Source organism: Larus michahellis, chromosome 12, assembly GCF_964199755.1.
Source record: "Larus michahellis chromosome 12, bLarMic1.1, whole genome shotgun sequence".
NCBI lineage: Eukaryota > Metazoa > Chordata > Aves > Charadriiformes > Laridae > Larus > Larus michahellis.
Window position 1 is genome coordinate 16,281,893 of NC_133907.1, and position 21,879 is coordinate 16,303,771.

The following is a 21,879-nucleotide window of genomic DNA, read 5'->3' on the forward strand; positions in this document are numbered from 1 at the left end:
TTACCCAAGGCGTTGCAGCCTGTCTGTGGGACGCGGGGGCAAGTGGTGCCCGTCCTTCCCAAAGAGGTCTGGACGGATGGAAATGCCAAGGAAAAACCCAGCCCGTCCTCACGTGCAAGTGCCAGCCCAGGCTCCAGGCAGCGCCCTGCAGGCCTTTGAGCCGCCCACCCCTCACCCTCCTCCATTCCTTACGCTCTCATCGTACAACAGCTCTTACGGGTTTGGAGGTGAGCAGCCATAACATAGACCCAAAGGCAAAGCCCCACAGCAAACCCGGCTACAACTCCGAAAAGCAATCGACAGCTCCTGCTGACGCCAAGAGGGTCATGGCAGTCTGTGGGCAGGGCTGGAGCCTTTCCTGCTGGTGGCACCTGAGCCAAGGCAGCTCCTCGAGAGCACCCAGCTCTGCTGGGACGGGCCATGCCCTCTGCGTGGGCTCTGACGACGCTGGGACCCTCGGAGGCCGGGCAGCGCGGGGGCAGGTGAGCAGCCCTTGCCCACGGCTGCAGCATCGGGAATTCCCAGGGCCTGGGCAGGTCCCTTCCAGCGCAGCCCAAGGCCGTTTGCGCTGGCACAGCTCGAGGGAGACCCCGGCTCCTGCTTTCCGGGTCGTGTCATATTCCCTCTCATACAGCCAGCTGTCAGAGTCCCTCCTAGTTGTTGGAAATCCCTTGGGTCTTATTGAGCCAAGGGACGACGTTCCAAATTCTGCCCCACCAACAATATTTTCACCAGTCCCAGACCCTTGTTTTCTCTGACGTGGGATCTGAAGCACGCTAGCGTTGATACTCCTGGTAAGGACACAGACCAAACCCTCGGCTTCCCCTTGCAACAGTTTTGAGATGTACGCTCTCCGACATTGACAAAGGACCGCAGGGGTCTAGAAGTCCTCCAAAAGGTCCTGAGGAGCTCTTCATCTTGTCGAACCCCACCAACCCACCCAGCAGCAGTTTTTAGAGCGGGCAATCCTGGGCATTCTTTTCAAAAAATTCTGCTTATGTTTAGGCCTTTCTTATCTGCTGTAATGCCCGGCTCCGGATCAATGGTGTGTATATAGTGTATGGGACTGGGGTATTTCTGCAGCACCAAGCTTTGTGAAAAGGCAGACAGTAGAGTTTACAGTGGCTCTTACAGGCTCCTTCTACCTGGAAGTGGGTGTAATACAGCTGCAGAGAGCCTTGGGAAAGAGAGGGAAAAGGCAGTTTGTAGAAAAATCCACCAGTAGCAAGATTTGCCTTGATTTCTTGTCAGCGCTGCTCTCGCTGCAGCTGACGCTGTTACCAAGAGCCTGCCAAGACCTCAGAGCTGTGTTTGGAGCGAGTCTTTTCTTTCAGGTGGTGCCACCTCCGCTGTTCCGTGAACACCAGTCGGGTGCCTGCTCGGGACAGGGCTCTGGCACCAGAAGTGAAACCTTTGCTGATTGGTTTTGAGGATCCTGGGGGTGGCCCGAAGACCTTACGTAGTGTTGTGCTGTCCTCGTGGTTTTCTTCTTTGGCAGATCCACTTGATAAGGCACAACCGTGTCTTTTCAGACCAGGAGTGCACTAAGTGGAGACCTGGGGGCAATGGCCAAGCACCCTCCTCAGTACCAGGGGCGCTCACCCCCTCCACCATACTTGTCCTGTAATCTGTTCAAAGGCTGGAAGACAACAGGGAACACCTTTGCATCCCCTCTTCCCCCTCTTTTTCCACTAAAATCCCTTCCGACTTGGAAGGTATTGAGTTTGAAAAGTCCATCACACGTGCTCACAGGGAACGGGCCGTTCAGGCTGTGCGGAGCACAGTTCCCTCACTCATCCCGGCACGGCAGATGTTCCCCTGGCCCAGCAGCTCTGGCTAACTGTTGCCACGTCAGTTGCAATAGTGTGGCCAGCAGGACCAGGGCAGCGATGGTCCCGCTGTACTCGGCACTGGCGAGGCCGCTGTGTGAGCCCATGCAGACAGGACACAGGAACAACCACAAAACCACGGATGAAAGGCAAAGAACAAATTTAATCTTGATACCTCCCGGATAGGGGAATCTCCGCAGCAGCACCCGGGCAGAGGCACGCAAGCAGGGGACACAGGTACCGCAGAGCGAGAGAGTCCTCATTAGCGAGACAGGCCTTGTTAGCAAGAGAGCGAGAAAGCGAGAGCGCTCCGACTCCCTGTTCTTGCCCGTACGTCAAGGGTCCAAGCAGGCATAATGTCCCCACTGTGCTTTGACCTTCTTAAACAGGGCAGGATTCTCAAGCAGCCGGGTAAGGTGGGATAGAGTGTGACATATGTGTTTCCCAGCACCCGAGGTGCGAGTCACTGGAGTGTATTTACAATCCTCCTCGCCGATCTGCCATTACTGTCCCACAGCCCAACTCAAACACTGTGGCCAGTTTTGGGCCCCTCACGACAGGAAAGACATTGAGGTGTTGGAGTGCACCCAAGGAAGAGCACCGAGCTGGTGAGGGGTCTGGAGCACCAGTCTCATGGGGAGCGGCTGAGGGAGCTGGGCGTGTTCAGCCTGGAGAAACGGAGGCTGAGGGGAGACCTTCTCGCTCCCCACAACTCCCTGAAAGGAGGGGGTAGCCAGGGGGGATCAGTCTCTTCTCACAAGTAACAAGCCATAGGATGAGAGGAAATGAAATGGCCTCAAATTGCACCAGGGCAGGTTTAGATGGGATATTAGGAAAAATTTCTTCACCAAAAGGGTTATCGCGCTTTGGAACAGGCTGCCTGGGGAAGCGATTGAGTCACCATCCCTGGAGGTGTTTACAAGATGTGGAGATGTGGTGCTGAGAGACACGGTTTAGCGGTAACTTGGCAGAGTTAGACTGATGGTTGGACTTGATGATCTTAAAGGTCCCTTCCCACCTGGATGATTCTATGATTCTAAGGAGAGAGGGCTCCCCAGAGAGCAGCCAGGAAGAGCAGCAACTGGATTTTCAGGTGAGCATCCCCTCCGCTGCGGCAGGGGGTTCTCAACGCTTCTCCAGTATAACAACTGCATGCTTCTCAGGATCTTCTCAAATGGCCTATTAGCCACTACTCTTATGATGCTACTCAGAACACGCATTTGTCAGAGGGAGGTGCAGCTCGCTGATCAGCTAGAAGAGGACCCAGACTTCCAGAGCCCTGGGAAGAACACAGGCAACCAAGGCATCAGGACATGCTCTCTGCTCTAACTCCTGGACTTTACTTCCACAAACGGCTGACAAACGCAGGTGTCCAGGTTTGCAGGCACCTCGCCCTTCTCTTTCCACTAGACACTTAGTCCACAAACTGCAGAAGCAACCAAATATCCAGGACACAAGGAACTTCCTCCCTGCCAGCTAGAGGAGGACCCAGGCGCTGAGGACTCCTTCAACCTCACACTTTCCTCTTACCCATAGGAGGACAAAGGCATGCAGGATCAAAGCACCCTCTTCCTGCTCTAACTTCAAGGTTCCCACCCAGCTGGCAGGAGAACCCAAAGCCCAGGGCACGGGTACCCACAGAGGTATCCTGTGATGGACCCTGTGGAGAACCCCAGCTTCCATGTTCCCACACCAACCTCAATGGGAAGCCGCAGCCTTAACGTCTGTCCTGCTTATAGAATCCTGGTGCCCCTGGGGCAGAGGGCCCCACGGAACGGCAGCACTGCATCTTCCTAATTTGAGCCACCCCTCATTTCTAGGGTCCCCACAAGTTCACAGACATGTTGCCCACTGCTGTCACGTCTGACCTCCGCTTCTGCTTGCACCCCACACTCCCCATAAGGGAGAGACACAGACAAGAGAAACAGGAATTATGGTCTCAGTCTTTCTAGCCTTGAAGGCACGTAAGCCTCCTCCTTTTACAACTGCGCAAGAGTCAGGGTGCCTGACAGGGAGCCTTCGGCACTGAGTGATGGCATCCTGGTTGTGTAGTCTTGGCCCAACTAGAGGATCTGGTCTCCCCAGGAACTGCCTTTTGACCTCATGGCAGGGACCACTCAACACCGGGAGATGATGCCATGGCAGCTTGGCAACCCCTGTGATCCCTATCATGATGTTTCACGTCAAAATACCAACACAATCAAACTTTGGCTTTGGCGATGGCCTCCGGGCCTATGGCAATGATTCCAGCCTGTCGGAACTTTGGGCTCCTCTTGCTACTTCACCTGCCTCTTGAGTGCCCCGTGCTCCCCTTGACATCACCTCGTCATCCTTGTATTTGGCTTCTGTGGCAATGTTTTGGTAGCGGCAGGGCTGCTCACAGAAGGAGTGGCTTCTGTGAGAAGACACCAGAAGCTGCCCCCATGTTGGCTGGAGACAGTTGCAGCTGGCTTCAAGATGGATCTGCCGCTGGCCAAAGCTGACCCGATCAGCAATGTCGGTAGCACCTCTGTGATATTGTTTAAGAAGGGGTAAAAACTGCTGTGCAACAGCAGCTGGGAGGGAGGGGTGAGAATATGTGAGAGGAACAACTCTGCAGACACCAAGGCCAGTGAAGAAGGGAGGGGAGGAGGTGCTCCAGGTGGTGGAGCACAGATTCCCCTGTAGCGCCTGGTGAAGACCATGGTGACACAGGTTGCCGCCCTGTAGCCCATGTAGGACCCCCCACCACAGCAGCTGGAGAAGCCCTGAAGGGAGCTGCAGGCCATGAAAAGCCCACACTGAAGCAGGCTCCTGGCAGGGGCTGCAGCCTGTGGAGAGAAGTCCACGCAGGATCAGGTTTTCTGTCAGGACCTGTGGCCCCGTGGGGGGGCCCACGCTGGAGCAGTCGTGTTCCTGAAGGAATGCACCCCGTGTGAAGGACCCATGCCGGAGCAGCTCTTGAAGAACTGGAGCCCATGGGAAGGACCCAGACTGGAGAAGTTAGTGCCGGACTGTCTCCCATGGGAGGGACCCCACTCTGGAGCCGGGGAACAGCATGAGGAGGAAGGAGCTGCAGAGATAAAGTGCCATGAGCTGACCTCAACCCACATTCTCCATCCCCCTACGCTGCTCGGGGAGAGGAGGTAGAAGAGTCGTGTGTGAAGTTGAGCTGAGGAAGAAAGGAGGGGTGGGGGCAGGTGGTTTTAGCTTTGTTCTTATTTCTACTCTGTTTAATTGGCAATAAATTAAGTTAATTTCCCCAAGCCGAGTCTGTTTTGCCTGTGACAGTAATAGGTGAGTGATCTCCCTGTCCTTACTATGACCCATGAGATTTTCATCCTATTTTCTCCCCCCGTCCTGTCAAAGAGGGGCAGTGATAGAGTGGCTTGCTGGGCACCTGCTGGCTAGCCAAGGTCAACCCACCGGAGTCCTCTAAATCCCATCATCGCCACCTTCACATGCCACACATCCCCAGTCGCCCACGACTTCTCCGTGTCCCCTGACCACACTGTTGGTGAAAGGTCTACCAGCACCGCAACATTTATTATTATGGTACTTTATTTCCCCTGCTCTCAAGGCATGTCAATGGTAGATGCTACTCCACGACTTTCAGTGGCCTAGGGCCCCTATCTGGACCCAAAACCTTCCTGCCTTAGTCCAGCCCGGCTGCAGGGCTGGACAGTTTGAAATTGCCTGTGGCAGGTCTATGGCAAGTCCACGGTGAGGTTAGACAGGTCCACGGTGGGTCTCTGGCGGGTCCATGGTGGTGCCGTGGCTCAGCTGCCAGTGCCTCATCTCTGGGGACATCCTCACATTCTGTCCACATAGTCCTGCAGCCTCCCCAGCACTTCTTGCACCCGCTTCAGTAGCTCCTCCTCATCCACGTTGTGGAAGGCCTCGCTGGGGATGACGGGGAAGGGGTGGTGACTTGGGTACTGTGTGGCCTTGCCATCCACGCCACAGCCGTGCAACGCCTCCACCTCCTCTGCCAGGCCTCTCAGCTTTGGCTCCACTGCCTCCAGCCATTGGGCCAGCCCCACCAGCTCCATTGGAGCCTCAAAGGCCTCATCATGGCAAAGTACGGCAGCCACCAGCGCCTTCTCCAGGGCCTGATGCACTTTGAAGAGGACCCAGTTGGGACAGCAGCATCTGATATCATTGTGGGCTGCCTGCAGGTCACTCTTGGCCTGCCGCAGCCACCGCTGCGCCTCTGGGATGGATGGAGTCAGGGTCATGGCCTCCTCATTGCACAAACAGGAGCCATGGCCTTCCTGTCCCCAGCAGTGGTGCTGGGCGGTGCTCGCAGTGTCGTGCTGCAGGTAGAGGCACCGCTTTGGCCGCTCGACAGCACACAGCTGCCCCAGGGTTGCCGGGCTGTTGCCATTCACCCCTGGCACCAGGCTGTGGCGGTCCTTCCCCAGCTTGCCCTTTGCCACAGCCTCCTCCTGCAGCCTCTTCCCCAGCTTTGGCTCCAGCACCGGTGCCATGACCTCCTCTGTCTCTGGTGCATCACCCACCAGTGGCACATTGTTCTCCTCCAGAACAACGGCCAGGTCCTGTGCCTTCTGGCAGACCAGCATTTCACGCAGCACTGACAAGGCGGGAGCCTCCAGCTGTCCACCCAGGATGACATTGATCTCCTGTGCTAGCGTCTCCAGGACCCTCAGCTGGTGCCGGTTCAGCACCGTATCTGCATGCCGCATGTAGAGGAGTCTCTGGGCACCACCAGCGAGGCACACGTGGATGACCCGTGGCTGGGAGCTGCCCTCCACCCTTGCACCACGGTGGACCAGCACAGTGCGGATGACCTCACAGCACTGCACTTGCAGCTGCTCCCCTGTAAAGCCACAATCCCCCTCCATTCTCATCATAGACCTGTGGCTCTGCCACTGGAGCAGGGCCTCCAGCCCCATCCTAAACCACGGTGATACCAGAAGGGTCTGCAGACGCCTCTGCGCGGGGCAGCGAGAGCCGTAGCGACATGGTCGCAGACTGCCCTCCTCCAGCTGCTGCTCTGTCACCTCTGAGAGGGCCTGAGGCCGCAGGTGCTGCGGTAGCCTTTGCAGCAGCCACCAGGTGTTACACCTGGACTCCGGCAGCTCAGCCATAAACACAAAGGTCTTCTCCAAGGCCCTAGAGGTACTTGAAGACACGCAGTCATTGAAGTACAGCCTGTGGGATGGCTCTAGGCGGTCAGCAGTGCTCAGCAAGTACAGCTCAGACACAGCGGAGAAGTCAGGGGGCTCCGTGGCATCCCGCAGCAGCCGGAAGAAATGCCGTGTGGCCAGCAGGGCTGTCTTCTTCTGGGTAGGATTGAGGGTCCCGCTGACATGGCTCTCCTGGTGGATTTGGGCCAGGACGTAGCTGTAGTGACTCGGTGTGGGGAGCAGGACCACCCCAAGGTGTCGCAGGAGATCTGCATAGGCAGTTACGCAGGGGTGAGGCTTGAGGAGATAGGGGTAAAAATCAGCCTCGTCCGGCAGCGATAGCACCACTTGCCGTGGCACGGTCATTTTCCCTGACTTGGCCAGCACCACAGGCAGCTTAGCGAGGCGCCCTGTGTCCACCTCCTTCAGATGGGACTGCAAGAAGTTGTACACCTTCCGGAGCACGCTGGCCCGTGTCTTCACCTGCTGTTGCGTCTGGCAGGCTGCCCTGCACACCTGCACCAGGTTGGCCACCACCAGGGCGGTGGGGATCTCTACAAGGACTCCTATGGCCTTCAGGAGGTTCTTCTTGAGTGCCAAGGACTCCGGCAGGATGGTGGCTGTTGTCCACAGGAGCTCAGCCACATCTTCTTGGCAGTAGTAAACACTGCCCTTCAGGGCTACGGGCTTAGTGCAGGCTGCGAAAGGGGGGTGGAGTTTCATCAAATTTGGGGGAATGTCCAGTGGAGGCAGGAAGCGGATTGAGGCAATTTGCTGCAGGAAATTCTCTGACAAGGGAAGTGTGTCACCCAACAGTGTCTGCAGCATCTCCTGCTGTCGCACCAGCAGATCTGCAGCGTGGCACCTGGCCTGAGTGGCTTCATGATCTATCTCCTGGGCCAGTGCCACAAAATCCTCCACAGAGAGGCTGGTGCGGACACCTACCTCACGCAGGAAGTCCATAACAGCTTTCTGCTTGCAATGTAGCTCCACAAAGAAAGACTCGGGCACAAAGCGGTGTTGGAGCCGCAGAGTGCGGAAGGAGGTTGTGTTGTTGTAGAAGTAGGAGGCCAGGCGCAGCACGCCACTGGCATCGGGTATAAAGGCCACAGTCTTAAAAGCTGCCACAACATCTTCTGTGAACTCATCGTCATGGGTGGTCTGCAGGGCAAAGAACAAGCGCAGAGCTTCCATATGCTGTTGCGCTGTGAGCTGGGACAGCCGAGGCAGCACCAGAGTCTTGAAGAGCTGCCGGTCATCTGTGATCTTCCAATGGAAATCCTTGGCCAGGTCCTGGTGGATCTCGTCTGCTGTGAGCAGCAATATGTCCTTCTCCAGGCTGTACAGGGCTTGTGCACCCTGGGTCAGTTCTGGGCACTGGCTTCTGAGCAACAGCACGTCGCGGTAGGGTGCCACAGCCACATAGTCCCCACCATACTTCTGAAAGAGAGGCAGGAGCCGGAGCTGATCCAGTCCCACCGAATCCAGTTTTCCCTGCACAAAGCGCAGCAGGCAAGTCACATCCCGCTTTGTTAAGTCCTTCCAGTGGAGACAATCTCTGGTGTCCGCCAGCTGAGCGAGAACAGCCCTGGGCTCTGTGGCCTGCAGTGTCCTTGTCTTCAGGCGGAATAGGGCAAAGCTAGAAGGCAGCAGGGACTGCCGGAGCACAGGGATGCCCAGTTTGTGCAGTACCTTGTCCACATCCGTCGCACACTGAAAAAGAACTTTGGGGAGGAAGGAGAGTGGCAGTAAAGGCTTCAAGTCTGTCTTACCACCCTGAACAGGCAGCACTGCCATATGCTGGAAACGATCTATGAATGACTTCATGTTCACCTCCAAATCCTCTTCAGTCTTTGCATCTGTGTGGACCACAGTGCTGAAGAACTGCCACAGGTCCTTGAGCCACTTCTCCCCTTCTGGGGTCCAGTTCAGCTGGCCCAGTGCCTCCCGGATGAACGGTTCGGCCTCCAGGAGGCTGAGCTTCTTCACAAAGCAAGGTGGGGTCAAATAAGAAAGGAACTTGTGGGCAAAGAGGTGGCAGTGGCGGGGGAAGAGGTGGGCAAAGGTGTTCTGAAAGACTGGGTGGTGGATGCTGAGGGCATTCAGGCGGCCATCTTCTGTGGCCAGCAAGGGCAGGCCTTCCAGTTCTTCCTTGGCTACATCTCTGGGCTCCAGGCAGTGTTTCAACAGGACGGAGCAGCTCTCTGGGGTCCACAGGGGTGTCTCAGCCAGCACACAGGGCACGGGGAGTGCCAGGGCCTTGAGGAAGCGCCGGAGAGAGGCCGGCTGAAAGGCTACAGCTCCCACCTGGGCTGCAATGAACTCCTCATAGATCTCCTGCAGGTTGGTGAATGCTGGCACCAGGTTCATGTTCAGGCGCTGCAGCACCTCCTGGAGCTCTAACTCAGGCTTCGCCGTGAGGAAGTATGGCTCTGTTAGCACATCCCTTCCACCTGGAGATGCCCAGGTGATCGTCACCGTGCTGCCAGGGGGCTGCACACGGTACACAGGCACCAGGGGCAGGCGTGCGTGACTGAGGCGCCTATAGACACCCCTCACCATGTCCTGAAAGGCAGGTGTCACAGTGCCCTTTCCCACAGCAGGGAAGAAACGGAGGTAGCGAGAGACCAGGCGCAGCTGGCAGTCCTCCAGGCGCTTGAACTGGAGTCCTTCAGGCCCCAGGGCTTCCCACTGCCTGGTGAGAAAGGCACAGTACAGCGGAGTCACTAAGTGCCGGAGCAAGAAGCAATTCCAGGCTGCCTCTGTGCTGCCTTTGTCCTGGCGGAGATTGCGTCTGGCCGCATCCACAGAGAAGTTGGCGTTGATGTGTACAGGCAGCCCTGTGGTCAGTGGCAGTGGGAGGGTGCAGAAAGCTTTGCCCATGACTTTGTGTAAGCCCAATGGCGTCAGGCAGCCAGCCACAGCCCCATAGGGCAGCCGCCCACGCACTGGAGACTCCTCAGCCCCCTCCTGAACGCCAATTTGGGAGACCACCCTCCACACGGTACTGTCCCTGGCCTTGCTGGTTTTGACTGTCACGATATAGGAGACAGAGATGGGGCTGTTCCCATCCGTGCCTTGGCTCAATCTCGCTTGAAAATCCCGTCTCAGCTCTGCATCGCCATCTGACAGCTCTGTGGTCACCCGCAGCTTCTCCAACAGCTGCTTCCCGTGTGGGGGGATCTCAGAGAAAACCACGGTGCGGAGGTGCCGGAGGAAGAGCACCAAGTCCTCACCTTTCTCAGCCAGTTCTGTCTCCATGTCCCTGATGTCTTGGTCCCGCACGACCAGGTCAGACACCCTGGAGGTGGCAGCCCCAGTTGCAGTGCGCAGGGGCAGCCGGAAAAGGACACCCTGGTTCAGGTTGAAGAGGGAGGGCAGGAAGGTGCCATAAATGTCCGGAAAGTTCCTCTTGAATTCAGGGTTGACAGCGAACATCCCACCAGGACTTTCCGTTGTGGCTATGGGCACGTAGCATTGATGGGGATCAAAGACACACAGGGCACTGTCTCCAGTAAGGAAGGCTGGGCAGTCAGTAAAGTGGAAGACAGTGTTGAAGCCAAGGCCATATTTGCCTGTCACATCCTGCCGGCCTTGCTTGCTACCCACCCCCAGACGCTGAATGCCTTCAATGTCCTGCTGCTGGAAGGGGCTGTCACTGTAGATGCAGAGGGCAGGGCCCTGCAGGTTGTTCCAGTTCTCACTGAAAGTGGTACGCACTGGGTGCTGCCGGCGGTCCCACACAAAGTGTACAAGCTGCGCACCAGCATCGTCCGCATTCTGGAGCAACTCTGTCACCATATCACGAGCGCATGCTGGGTACTCAGCCAATATGTTCTTCAGACGTGTAGGCAAGTCTTCATGGGCACCAAACGGCTTTGCCCAGAGGCTGAGATCTGCAGTGGGCAGCTGGATCCTCTCCAGTGCCCAGTGACGTGTGGTAGGCACCCCACAGCGCAGGGCCGTGTGTCGGGACAGCTTTTCATGGCACAGCGGGACATCTCTGTCCAATGGCACCCACGGCGTATCGTTGAAGTGGAGCTTGTCTTGTGGACGCAAAACGCCCTCCTGGTCAGGCAGAAAGAGTTGCTGGGCCTGGTAGGCATCCGGCTCTTTGTCATCTGCCATCAAGCCACAAGACACCAGCCGCAAGGCCAGAGCCAGCTCCGTGGCAGGCAGTGGCTCTCCAGCATGCATCTTCGCCAGGCTGCAGAGCGCTTGGGCATAATCATCCCATGTGAATGTGTGGCGCAGCCCCACACACTCCCAGAGATGGCTGTAGGACCGGTACTGCTCTGGGAGCTGGTGAAGATACGGGGCAGCCTCAAACGACAACTTCTCAGCCACAGCCATGACCGGCAGAAAGCGGGAGCCCACCAAGATGAAGGGCTCCCCTTGGGATGCTGCAGAAGCCACCTCACCCCAGATGGAGCGATCTCCCTGGAGCAGCACGTCCAGGTACATGTAGCAGCGGTCGGTGCTGGTCTGCAGGTTCTCCAAAGGGAGAGCGTTGGAACTGCAGCTCAGTGCATGCAGCTGCTCAAGGACTGTAGCTGCTGGCGGCTGACGGTCCAGCCCCAAGAAGGATGCAACATCCTTGGGGAGGCTGAAGTTTTTTCCCAGCGCTTGAGGAGCCAAAATAGGGTGGATGAGTCCCACTAGAGGGGCATTGAGGTGATGGTAGAGCTGGGCAGCTGGCAAGAGCACATGTTCACCAGTGGGCAGTGTACCAGGGAGGAAGGGCACAGTCTGGAAAGCTGCCTGCATGGTGTTGTTCACCCTCTCCTCCACTGCATCCCGAAGCAGATGAAGGATGCAAGCAGCCCTCCAGCAGCCCTGGGCATGGTCCTCGGTCCAGAGAAGCTGCACTGTCTTTGCCCGCTCCAGCAGCTCTGGCAGGGTCATTGTGTCCTTAGCCATGCCCAGCCTCTCCAGTTGGCTTAGTCTTTCCGGGGAAAGGAAGGCATCCCCAGTGGGGAAGCGCCCATCCTTAGGGTCATAGAGAGAGGCAGCGCGGCCTCTGGGATGCACCAGGTAACTGATGAGCTGCAGCTGGCCATGAGGGGTGGCAGGAATGCAGGGCACTGTCTGCAGCACTTTGTTCACATCATCGTGGGACATATCCAACGCATGGAGAAGCAGTGCATCCCGGTCAACAACAGAGAGGTCTTCCAAGTTGGGAAGCACAAGCTCGCAGTAAAAGCGGGGCCAGTCATAGGTGCCAGCATCCACTGCCTTCCCCAGGCCCCTCCGCACCTGCTCTGGCAATGCCACAGGTAACAGGGGATGGGGCAGGGTGGTGGCAAAGACACGCCTCGCTATGGCACCCAGAGTGGGGTGTCTGATCACAGCCTGGTGCAGGAAGCGGGCGTCCTGCAGTGAGCACCATGAGCAGCCATCCGAAAAGAGCCTGGGGCCATTCCTGGCTGCCAAAGCCTGGTAGAAACCAGTCACAGCCTCCGTAAAGGGGTAACGGGCGGTGTTAATGTCCGGCCAGAAGACATGATATTCATAGCTCTCCAACTCACCTCCCTCATGCATGGTGCGGAGGTGGTCCAGCGCCCGGATCCAGGCAGCTGGCACGGCACTGCGGAGCAGCACCCGGTTCCACTCACCCTGCTCCGCTGTGTCCCACAGCCCCTTGCGGTTTGAGAGGATGCTGAAGGCTCCATGCACGTGGATTGGCAGCCCTGAGGCAATTGGCATGGGAAGGTGGCAGAAGACTTGCCCCTCCTCAGCATCCGGATGTGGCATCCACTTGCCATCTGCAGTTCGGGCAAGGGGAAGGGCCACACCAGCCATGGGAGGCAGAGGGTGGAGCCCTGCCTGTGTGTTCCGGTGAAACAGTTCCAGCAACTCCCCATCATCCTGGCACACCAAAACTAGGTAGTGCCATGTGGTCTTGGATGTCTCCTCACAGGCTGTGAGCTGCTCGAGGGCTGCCCAGCTTGAGGGGTCCCCAGGGGCTCCCAAGTCTCGGATCTCCTTTCGCCGCAGCATGGCCAGAGGCACGGTCTCCTCCACAGAGGTGGCCGTGTCTGGCAGCACCTCCAGGGACATCTCCCTCACCTTCCGCAGGAAGAGCAGCAGGAGCCGGTTAGAGCCAAGGAAGCCGGTGCCAAGGGACTTGATGCGCTCTGTACCAAAGGCCTCTGAGCAAATCTGTGATGTCACAGCTTCCTCTTCAGTGCGGAAAGGCAGGCGGAAAAGGCTCCCTGGGAAGGGTCCCGGCTCAGGCAGGCGGCACCCAAAGATACCATGGTAAGGCCAGAACTGCTCAGCAAAGGCACGGAGGATGCGTGGTCGTCTGGAAAAGTCCAGGCGGATGCCAGGGCTGCCAGCCCTGGGCATGTGCTTGCTCAGATGGGTGCCATTGGGATCAAAGATGAGCAGTGTCTCCCCACTCAGCACTGCTGGCACATCTGTGACACGGTAGACAGAGCTGAAGCCCAGCCCAAAGCGTCCAATCTGGCCTGCCTGGCCCTCCTTCGTAGCAGCCCCAACCCGTGTGATGTTATGGAAGTCATCCTCTGTGAACAAGGCATTGTTGTAGGCCCAGAGAGCTGGGCCATGGCAGGCAGCCATGCCGGGGTCTAGCAGCCCAGAGTTGGCCTTTCTGCAGCATCGGCGGTCCAGGAGGAAGCGGCACACAGTGGCTCCAGCATCCTCTGCATTCTGGACGATCTCTGTGAAGATGTCACCTTCCTCACCATACTCCCGGAGAATGTTGCGAAGCCGTAAGGTGATGGGCTCTGAGGGGCCGCAGGCTGTGAATGGCTCCGGCCCCAGCACCCGCGTACTGAGCAGCTCCGTGCCGAGGAATATGGCTGTGGTGGATGGCACTGCCTCATGCACCACCTCCTGAACATCCTCCTCTGCCTCCAGCTCCATGTCCAGGTACACAGTAGAAGCTGCTGGACGGAGGGCAAATCCCGAGCCTTCCGGGACCCTCACGGGAACTGGCACCGTGCCCTCGCCCTGGTGCCCCCGGCTCTTAAGCCACTCCAGGACAGCTACAGCCACCTGTAGCTCTGCTGCAGTGCCAGCTCTGGAGCTGCGTGCATCTATGTCCTGCCCCAGGCAGCGCAGGGCTGCAACCGCCCTCTCCTCACTCACCCTCGCCTCCACTCCCCAGGCCCTGAAGAGGCAGCTGTAGGGCAGAAAGTCAGGGGGCACCTGGGGCACCAGTGTCCCCAGCTCCAGCTCCTCAGGACAGCCCAGCACAGCATCACACGGCAGGGCAAACCCATTCCCGGTCCACACCACAGCATCATCTGGGGCAGCCCCAAAGGTCTTCAGGTTTTCCTGCATGTGCCAGTAGACGGGCTGGAGTGCGGGACCCACCTCACCCATGTCCCTGCATCCTGCCAGCTGTCTCAGCTGCTCCCACACTCTCTCGGGTGGCGGGGTCTGGCTCAGTCCCAGTTTCTTCTCTGCCTCTGGCACAAAGGCGTCAGTCAGGTGCATGGCCAGCCCCACAAGCGGCTGGTACTGGGCAGACCGCAGCTCCTTGGGGGGCAGGAAGGGCCGGTCTGGCTTTCCAGTGCACTTGGAATGAGGTACCCATGGTAGGGCCTGGAGCTGCCTAAGCTCTGCACTGCTGAAGCCAGCCAGTGTCTTGGGGCAGTTGCAGACCTTGATCAGTGCCTGTGCCCTGTCCAGAGCCGCTGCGTCACCCTGACTGACACTTGCTGCAGCCTCTAGGATGTCCAAAGGCAACAGGCACCCCTTGCCGTGCCGCAAGCCCAGGGCTCTCAAGGCACGGAGGACAGGTGGACTGCAGAAGGCGGCAGGAGGAAAGTGCTCAGGGCCCAGCAGTGCCTGCAAGGTGCTCTCACAGGGGTCGTAGAGGTCCCGCGGACACCTAGGGCCCTTGGGGGTCTCCAGGAAGGCCAGCGTGCTGCAGGCTTGGAGGAGCGGGGGACTCTGTGCAAAGAGGATGTCTCCGTGCTGCAGCACCCAGAGCAGCAGAGCCTCTGTCTCCGCCGCTCGCCCTGCATAGGCACCACAGGCCACGGCTCTGATGGCCTCCAGCGCCACGTGGGCTGCACCGATGAAGGACCTCTGGAGCCTCTCCAGGAGCCGCCGGTCAACTTCATCCCGGCACTGCAACATGGCCTTTGGCAGCACCACCTCTCTGGGCAGCTCCAGCTGTGGCTCCAGCGCCGGGGTGTCACCAGCCGGTACCAGTTCCGTGGGCTGCGGGGTGGCCAAGCAGGGCAGTGGGCTGAAGAGGGGCAGGGCAGCCAGTGTGGCCCTATCCTGCTCTGTCAGGGATGGGATGTCTGCCACATAGAGCCGGAGGGTGTCCACATCCGCAGCAGGCAGTGTGGCCAGGCGGGAGGCCACAACTGCAGTCTCCTGCCTGCCAAGGGCCCGCAAGGCATTGAGGGGGGATGGAGGCAGGACATAGCGGGACAGGCAGCGGTGCCACGTGCCTGGTGGCACCACTGGGCAACCCAGGGCTTCCAGGACAGAGGTCACAGCAGGTGGCAGGCACTGGTCCTCCCATGCCTGGAAGATAAGTCCAGACTGGGGTATCAGTGGAGCCAGACGGATGCTAGGGGCATCCAGTGCGGACAGAGGGATGAGAGGGAGCCCCTCCAGAGGGCCCAGGTCTTCCACGTGGTGAGCCAGGAATTGCCACAGGGCTGAGAACCAGGAGGCTGGGGGCTGCGGGGGGCCTTCAGCTGGGTACCAGGTCACTGGGGTTGAAGATTGGGACGTCCAGGTGGAGGGCAGAGCCAAGCGTAGGGTCTGGGCAGTCACGGCTGGGTCCAGCACAACCAGGTTGGGGAAGAGACCTGTGTACGAGAGGCAGAGGCTGGATGAGGAGTATGTGGGACCCGGGACCTGGCAGGGGATCCCAGGATTTGGGGGAAAGAACCTGAGATCTGCAGGGGGGTGGGAGGACCTGGGCTCTGGAGGGACAGTGGATAGCCTGAATAGGAGGAACAGGGGAACCCCACATTGGTGGGGACAGAGGAGATCTGGAAGGGAAAGAGGTGTTGGGGGGACCGGTATTAGGGGGCACAGAGGTCCTCAGATGGGGAACACAGGGAGACCCAGGATCCAAGGGAGCACGGAGGGAATAAGGGAACGTGGGAAAAACAGCAAGGACAGGGGAGTCCCCAGAGACACGGGGAGATGCAGGGTAGGAGAGGTGGCCCTGAGCTCAGACAACGCACCCCAAACCGGAGAGAGGCGGTGAGACTTGGGATCTACAGTGCTGTTGAACGGATGGGGGCAGCCCAGAGGGGGGCATCAGACAGGGACCAGGGACCCCAGGTGTGTACAGGGAGTATCAGCCTGGTACAGGGGCACATTGGCGCTGCAGAGGAGCCCAAGGATGTACAAGGGGGCCTAGGGCTGTTGGGGTTGAGGGAGATTAGGGGACCCAAAGGTGGCCCAGGCACCCCTGTCTCTTACCTGCCTTGGCGATGCCTCGCAGGAGGCTGTCCAAGCCTGGCTCCAGGTCCGAGGGCAGGAAGGACCCGGCCAGGCCAGGCAGGAGTTCCCTGTGGGAACAAATGGAGGTGCTGGGGGACTAGAGAGGTAACAGGGGGCAGGCAGCTTCCTGGCTCAGCTCCCACTCGGTGAAACCAGGGGAGAGGAGGAGGGCGGTGAGGTGCCCGCATGTCCAGGTTCAACCCTGGCCCCCCCTTTCAGCCCAAGAGCAGGAGCTGTGCCATGGGCAGCCGGCTCACCTGCCCAGTCCCACAGGGAATGGGGTCACTTGGGGCCGCGGACTCACCTGGGGCAGTCGGACGTGTCCACGTAGACAATGTCTGACGCAGTCCCAAAGGCCACAAAGGTCCCGTTGGCGCGAGGCAGGAGGGGGAGACCCCGCAGGTCAGCATGGCACCCATCCCCGGCCACGTAGCGCAGCAGGGAGAGCCGGTCGGCAGCTGGGAGGCCTGCGTCCCCATGGCGCCGCAGCACCTCCCGCACGTGGCCGGCCGTGGCCTCCCGCACGCCCTCCGCCATCCCCAAAGCCAGCGCCCTCCGGACATGGGCTGGGACCTCGACCACCGGCTCCCCAGCTGCCACCAGCAAGGCCCGGAGCACCCGCTGTGTGGCCATGTCCCCCGCGGCCTCCGGCAGCAGCAGGGCCTCAGGGGCCCGCAGCCACCTTGTGACACTCTCTGTGGCTGGCGCCAGGGTGCGGGCAGCTGCCAGCTCCTGGCAGACATGGGTCACCAAAGTGCGGATGCGGCCAGAGCTCGGCGTGCGCTCGGGGTCTGGCCAGATGCTGTAGGCGTCTGCCCCAGGCAGAGCCGCGGCCACGGCAGCCATGTGCCTGTAGACCCGCGGCAGGAGGCCAAGGAGCAGCAGGGCGTTCCAGCGGGCACCCTTCTCGCCCTCCTCACCCTCCTCAGGCCAGCGGAGGTGGCGGCGGTCGTCGGAGAGGGCGAAGGGGGCGCTGGCATGGAGGGGCAGCTCTGTGACCGTCTCGTCTGTGGCTGGCAGGGGTAGGAAGCAGCACAGCCGGCCTCGGCAGGGCCCACGGAGGGGGTGCGCCAGGCTTAGCTCGGGGCAGCACCCCAGCCCTGCGCCCAGCGCCACTGCCGGCCCCTCCGTGGCTCTGCCTGTGGCCACCAGCCACTCACTCCCGTCCCGCCCCCCATCCCTGTGCAGGGCCATCAGGCACCACGCCAGACTCAGCCCCTCATCCCCTGATGGGCCTGGGATAGGGAGAGGCTGAGGGGATGCCACAAGGGTCCCCATGAGGGTCTGGACCCCATCAGGGGCCACGCGGTGCAGGGCCACACGGCGGACATGGCGAAGGAAGAGGAGGGCAAGAGGGGCCTCGGTGAGGAAGGCCTGGAGGAGGCTACGGAGACGCTCAGGATCGGAGACCCCTGCAGCGATTCCTGAGGGGTGCCGGCGGAGGGGGAAGCGGAAGAGGGTGCCCTGGGCAGAGCCACGGTGCTGTCCCACAGCTTCCAGCCCAGCCCAGAAGGGCTCGAAAAGACCAGGAAAGTCCTGGGCTGCAGAGATGTCCCAGCGGCCACCGGCATCTGACAGCACCTGGCATTCGGGGTCCAGCACTCCCAAGGATGGGGGGCTCAGCACACCTGGCAGGTCTGGGGACATGGGAACCATGAGGCCACAGGGATGGCATGGCCACCACTGCCTCCCCAGACCATCTGAACCCACCAGTGGCCCAAGTGCCCACCCAGTACCCTCAAGTTCAGCTCCCCAGTGCCTCCCGTGATCCCAAGCTTAATCGTTATTCATCAGTCCTTCCTCAGTTTACCCCTGCAGCCCTGCCCTCCTTTGCCCCCCAGCCTCCCGGTGCTCCAGTTTTCCTCGCTTCAGTCACAGCCCTCCACTTTTCACCCCCTCAGTGCCCCCCAGTACTCCCCAGCACCCGTAGTTCAGTGCCTCCAGTACAAACCACGTCCCCAGTTCAATCCCAGTGGAGGCCCCCAGTGCTTCCTTACCGGTCAGGTGATAGACAGAGGTGAAGCCCAGGCCGAAGCGTCCCACAGTGCTGGGGTCCTCCCGCTTGTGCGACACCCCTGGGCGCATGAGCCCTGTCCAGTCCCGGGGGGACATTGGGGCGTCATTGTAGGCCAGGAGGGCTGGGCCTAGGGGATCCAGACCGTGGGTTAAGGGAGACTTGGGATATGGAGGGGGGGGTTTGCCACCCGCACTCAGCCCCTCATCCCCTGATGGACCTGGGGATGGACCCCACCCTCTCAGTCCCCCCTCCAGTCCCACAAAATCCCCCTCAGTGCCCCCAATACCACTGAGTCCTCCCAGTACCATCAGTGTCCCCGACACACCCCAGAACACCTCATTGGTTTCAGTTTTCCCAGTCCACTCTCATCCCTCTGCAATTCTTCACCAGTACCCCCCAATCCCTCCCAGTATCTGTCAGTGCCACCCCTGCGCTTTGCCCAGTCACTCCCAGTGCCCGCAGCGCCTCTCACCCTGGGTGCCCTTCAGTCCCCCTCTGGTGACGTCGAACTCCCGCTCATCGGACACGAGCACGACCTCGTTAGCACCAGCATCGTCCGCATTCTGCACCAGCTCCTGCATTCAGGGATCAGCGCCTGGACACCTGGGTCCCCCCCAGCCCCCAGAGAAAACCACCAACCCGCTCTCCCATCAAGGTCCAGAGGCTGGTGCTGGGCAAGGACCACCACCCTCCCCAGCAGCCTGTCTGCCCAGCTGGGCAAGAGAGCCCAGGCGGCTGGGTTCCCCGGGGTCTCACCTTGAAGATCTGCCCCCCGTCGGGGTACTTCTGCAGGACGTTGTGCAGGTAGTCAAGGAAGGTGGGTGCTCGCTGGCAGAAGGCCTCCCTGCATAGCAGAGAGAAGGGTCAGGGGGGCCTGGTCTCCATGGGTAACCGGGACCCCCATGCCCTCCTCAAATCCCCCAGGATGTCCCCCTCCTTCTGGGGTCCAGAACGCTATCTCCTCCCGGGACCCACTGAAACAACCACCTCCAAGGACCGCCCCCCACCTCCCCAAGACCCCCATACCTTCCTGGGACCTTCCAGCAGCCCTGAAACTTCCCCATACACCCCCCTGCAAGCCCTGAGCCCCCCCCATAATCCCCACCTCCCTCAGTAACCCTTCGGGTCTCCCCAGTAACCCCTGAGCCCCCAGTGAACCCTGGAACCCCCCATGTCCCTCCATAAAACCCCAGTAACATCCTGGTGCCCCCTCCCCACTCACACATTGGGCTGCTTGAGGGCCATGACGGACACTGCAGGGGGGGACACCTGGGTCCCTGGTGAGGAGCTGCTGCGCCGACACCCACCCGGGTCCTCTTCAGCAGCGCGGGGGCCCTGGCCCCGCCCCCATGAGCCGGCAGTTTCGTTTCTCGGCTGCACACGCCTCAGCCTCTCAGCTCTTTTTTTTAACCCAAAAAAGGGTGTAAGACCATGGCAGTGGGATGGGGTCCCTTGGGGTATGGCTGTGGTGCAGGTGGCCACGGCGATGGGGTGGGAGCCGTAGGTATACGGCTATGGGGTGACGGAGATACATGGGACGTAGCTATGGGGTGGGATCCCCACGAGCAGGGGCACATCACTACGGCGTACGGGGACATGGAGATGTAGCTGTGGGGTGGGATCGCTATGGGTCAGGGAGACGCTGGGATGTGCTAGACGGAGGGGGGTGCAGAGGACATGGCAGCGGAGTGGGGAGAACATGGAGACAGGGAAAAGGAGCAGGGAGGATGTGGAGCATGTATGTGGGAGGATGTGGTGGGTACATGTGGGAGCAGGGAGGATGTGGTGGGTACATGTGGGACATAGCCATGGAGTAGGGGGGGACTCTGGGACATGTCCGTCGGATGGGATTGCTGTGGGGTGGGGTGTATATGGGAACACGGCCATGGGTTGAAGGGCTGTGGTGGGATTGATGAGAGGGAAGGCTTAGCAGGTCTCTTCCAACTCCCCATGCCCCTGGTCAAAAGGAGATTCTGGGTGACCATGGACCCACCTGACTCCTTCAAAAAGGTCAGTGCCTAGGAGCATGTCCCTGCCTGGTGGATCCGGTAGATCGTACGTGGCATGTCACCATGGACAGGCAGCTGAGGACATCCCCTGTCACAAGAACTGTGTGGGAACAGAGGGAATGGGAGGATACGAGGACCTGGAGGACACTGAAAAAGGCGTCTCCAGGGACATAGGCACTGGGGAAAAAAGGACATGGGCTGTCCCTGTCTTGAGCCTGGGGGTGGTTAAGGACAGAAGGCCTGGTGAGGTATGGGGCCAGCAAGGATCCATGTTGTGAACTCAGCTGGGCACTGAGATGGGCCTATGGCCGTCCATAGCGGTTTCCGAGGTGAGGTAGGACCAGGTGTCACGGGCGGAGTGATTCACTTCGCTCATAAGAAAGAAGTGGCGAAATATTTATCAATATAAAACCCTGATTTAACAAAGTTAGCAGTGAATGCGACAGTGTTTTACAAGATTCGATGGCAAGGTGGTACGCTTGGTTATTTACTGCCCAGAGGCCAGGGTCAGAGAGAGCTGCCAGGGAGACCCTCCCGTTGAGTCAAGGTTCAGAAAGGACCCCTGGCTTTCTAAACTCCTTCTCCAAGAGGAGTCTGGGTGCGGCTGGACCCAACCCTAGTCCCAGACTTGGTCAACAGTTTGTGCACAGTCAATCCTTATATCCCTTAGCTAAGATTTCAAAGTTTAGCATGCTACTAGTCACTTACCGAGGATCTGTTGCGGCAAGGAATCTCTCAGCCTCGAGGAGAAGAGCCTTAAGCGAGTGTCCCTGCTCACGGGGAGATGCTGGCGCGCTGCCGTGAGGGAGAGCTCAAAGGGCTCCTGGGCTGCCCACTATTTATGGAGTAAGAGAATTGACCTACAGTCGTATTCGCAGGGGAGCGAAATAGTCACGTCCCCACTGCAGACAGGGTTTTGTCTGTGTTGCCAGCCTGCCCCCAAAGTCCAGGTGCAACTCATCACACCTCCCACTGATGGCTTGAGCAGCAGCCGGGGGGGGGGAAGGGGGAAAAGGGTGAAAAGGGGAGAGCACACCGCCACACCAGGCATGTGTCCAGGTGGGGAATGTGGGATAAAACATGTGTCAAGGGTGGGGAGGGAAGAAGACGTATGTGGGGCAACAGGTGGGAGCCAGACATGAGTCCAGGATGACGTGGGACCAGGATGTACGTTTGTGGAGGGCAACTATCTCGGACTAGGGCCTCACAGACCCTTTTCCTTCCCTCCCTCCCTCCCTCCCTCCATCCATCCATCCCTCTGTCTCTTTACCATCTCACTACAGGGCGCTGGCTGCTCAGGCAGGGCAGCACCCCCGTGAGTGTCCATGGATTCCTTGGGGAGACATTACAGGGGAACATCAATGCTAAGGGCAAGGCTGGGAGGGACAGGGAACCCGGGGGGGTAGCGTGCAGGTCAGTGCTTCATGGCTTCACTCCATCTACAT

At 59.5% G+C, this 21,879-nt stretch overlaps 1 protein-coding gene across 1 annotated transcript; it reads right to left on the minus strand.

The window, feature by feature from the left end:
* Positions 1-1,979: 1,979 nt before the first annotated feature.
* Positions 1,980-19,742, minus strand: LOC141750308 (sacsin-like). Its single transcript, XM_074605192.1, has 7 exons — positions 19,648-19,742; positions 19,182-19,269; positions 18,898-19,000; positions 18,406-18,552; positions 16,713-18,045; positions 16,388-16,476; positions 1,980-15,762 (listed from the first exon to the last, which is right to left on the minus strand). The coding sequence occupies exons 1-7, from the start codon at positions 19,668-19,670 to the stop codon at positions 5,621-5,623; spliced, it is 11,925 nt and encodes a 3,974-aa protein (XP_074461293.1). The 5' UTR covers positions 19,671-19,742; the 3' UTR covers positions 1,980-5,620.
* Positions 19,743-21,879: the final 2,137 nt, after the last annotated feature.

Excerpts from the sequence above, each read along its gene's own strand:
- LOC141750308 (XM_074605192.1), bottom strand. The coding sequence starts at position 19,670 with ATGGCCCTCAAGCAGCCCAATGT. Across the intron at positions 19,270-19,647 it reads GCCCTCAAGCAGCCCAATGT|GGAGGCCTTCTGCCAGCGAG; the intron begins GTGAGTGGGGAG and ends TCTGCTATGCAG. Across the intron at positions 16,477-16,712 it reads GACACGTCCGACTGCCCCAG|GGAACTCCTGCCTGGCCTGG; the intron begins GTGAGTCCGCGG and ends TTGTTCCCACAG.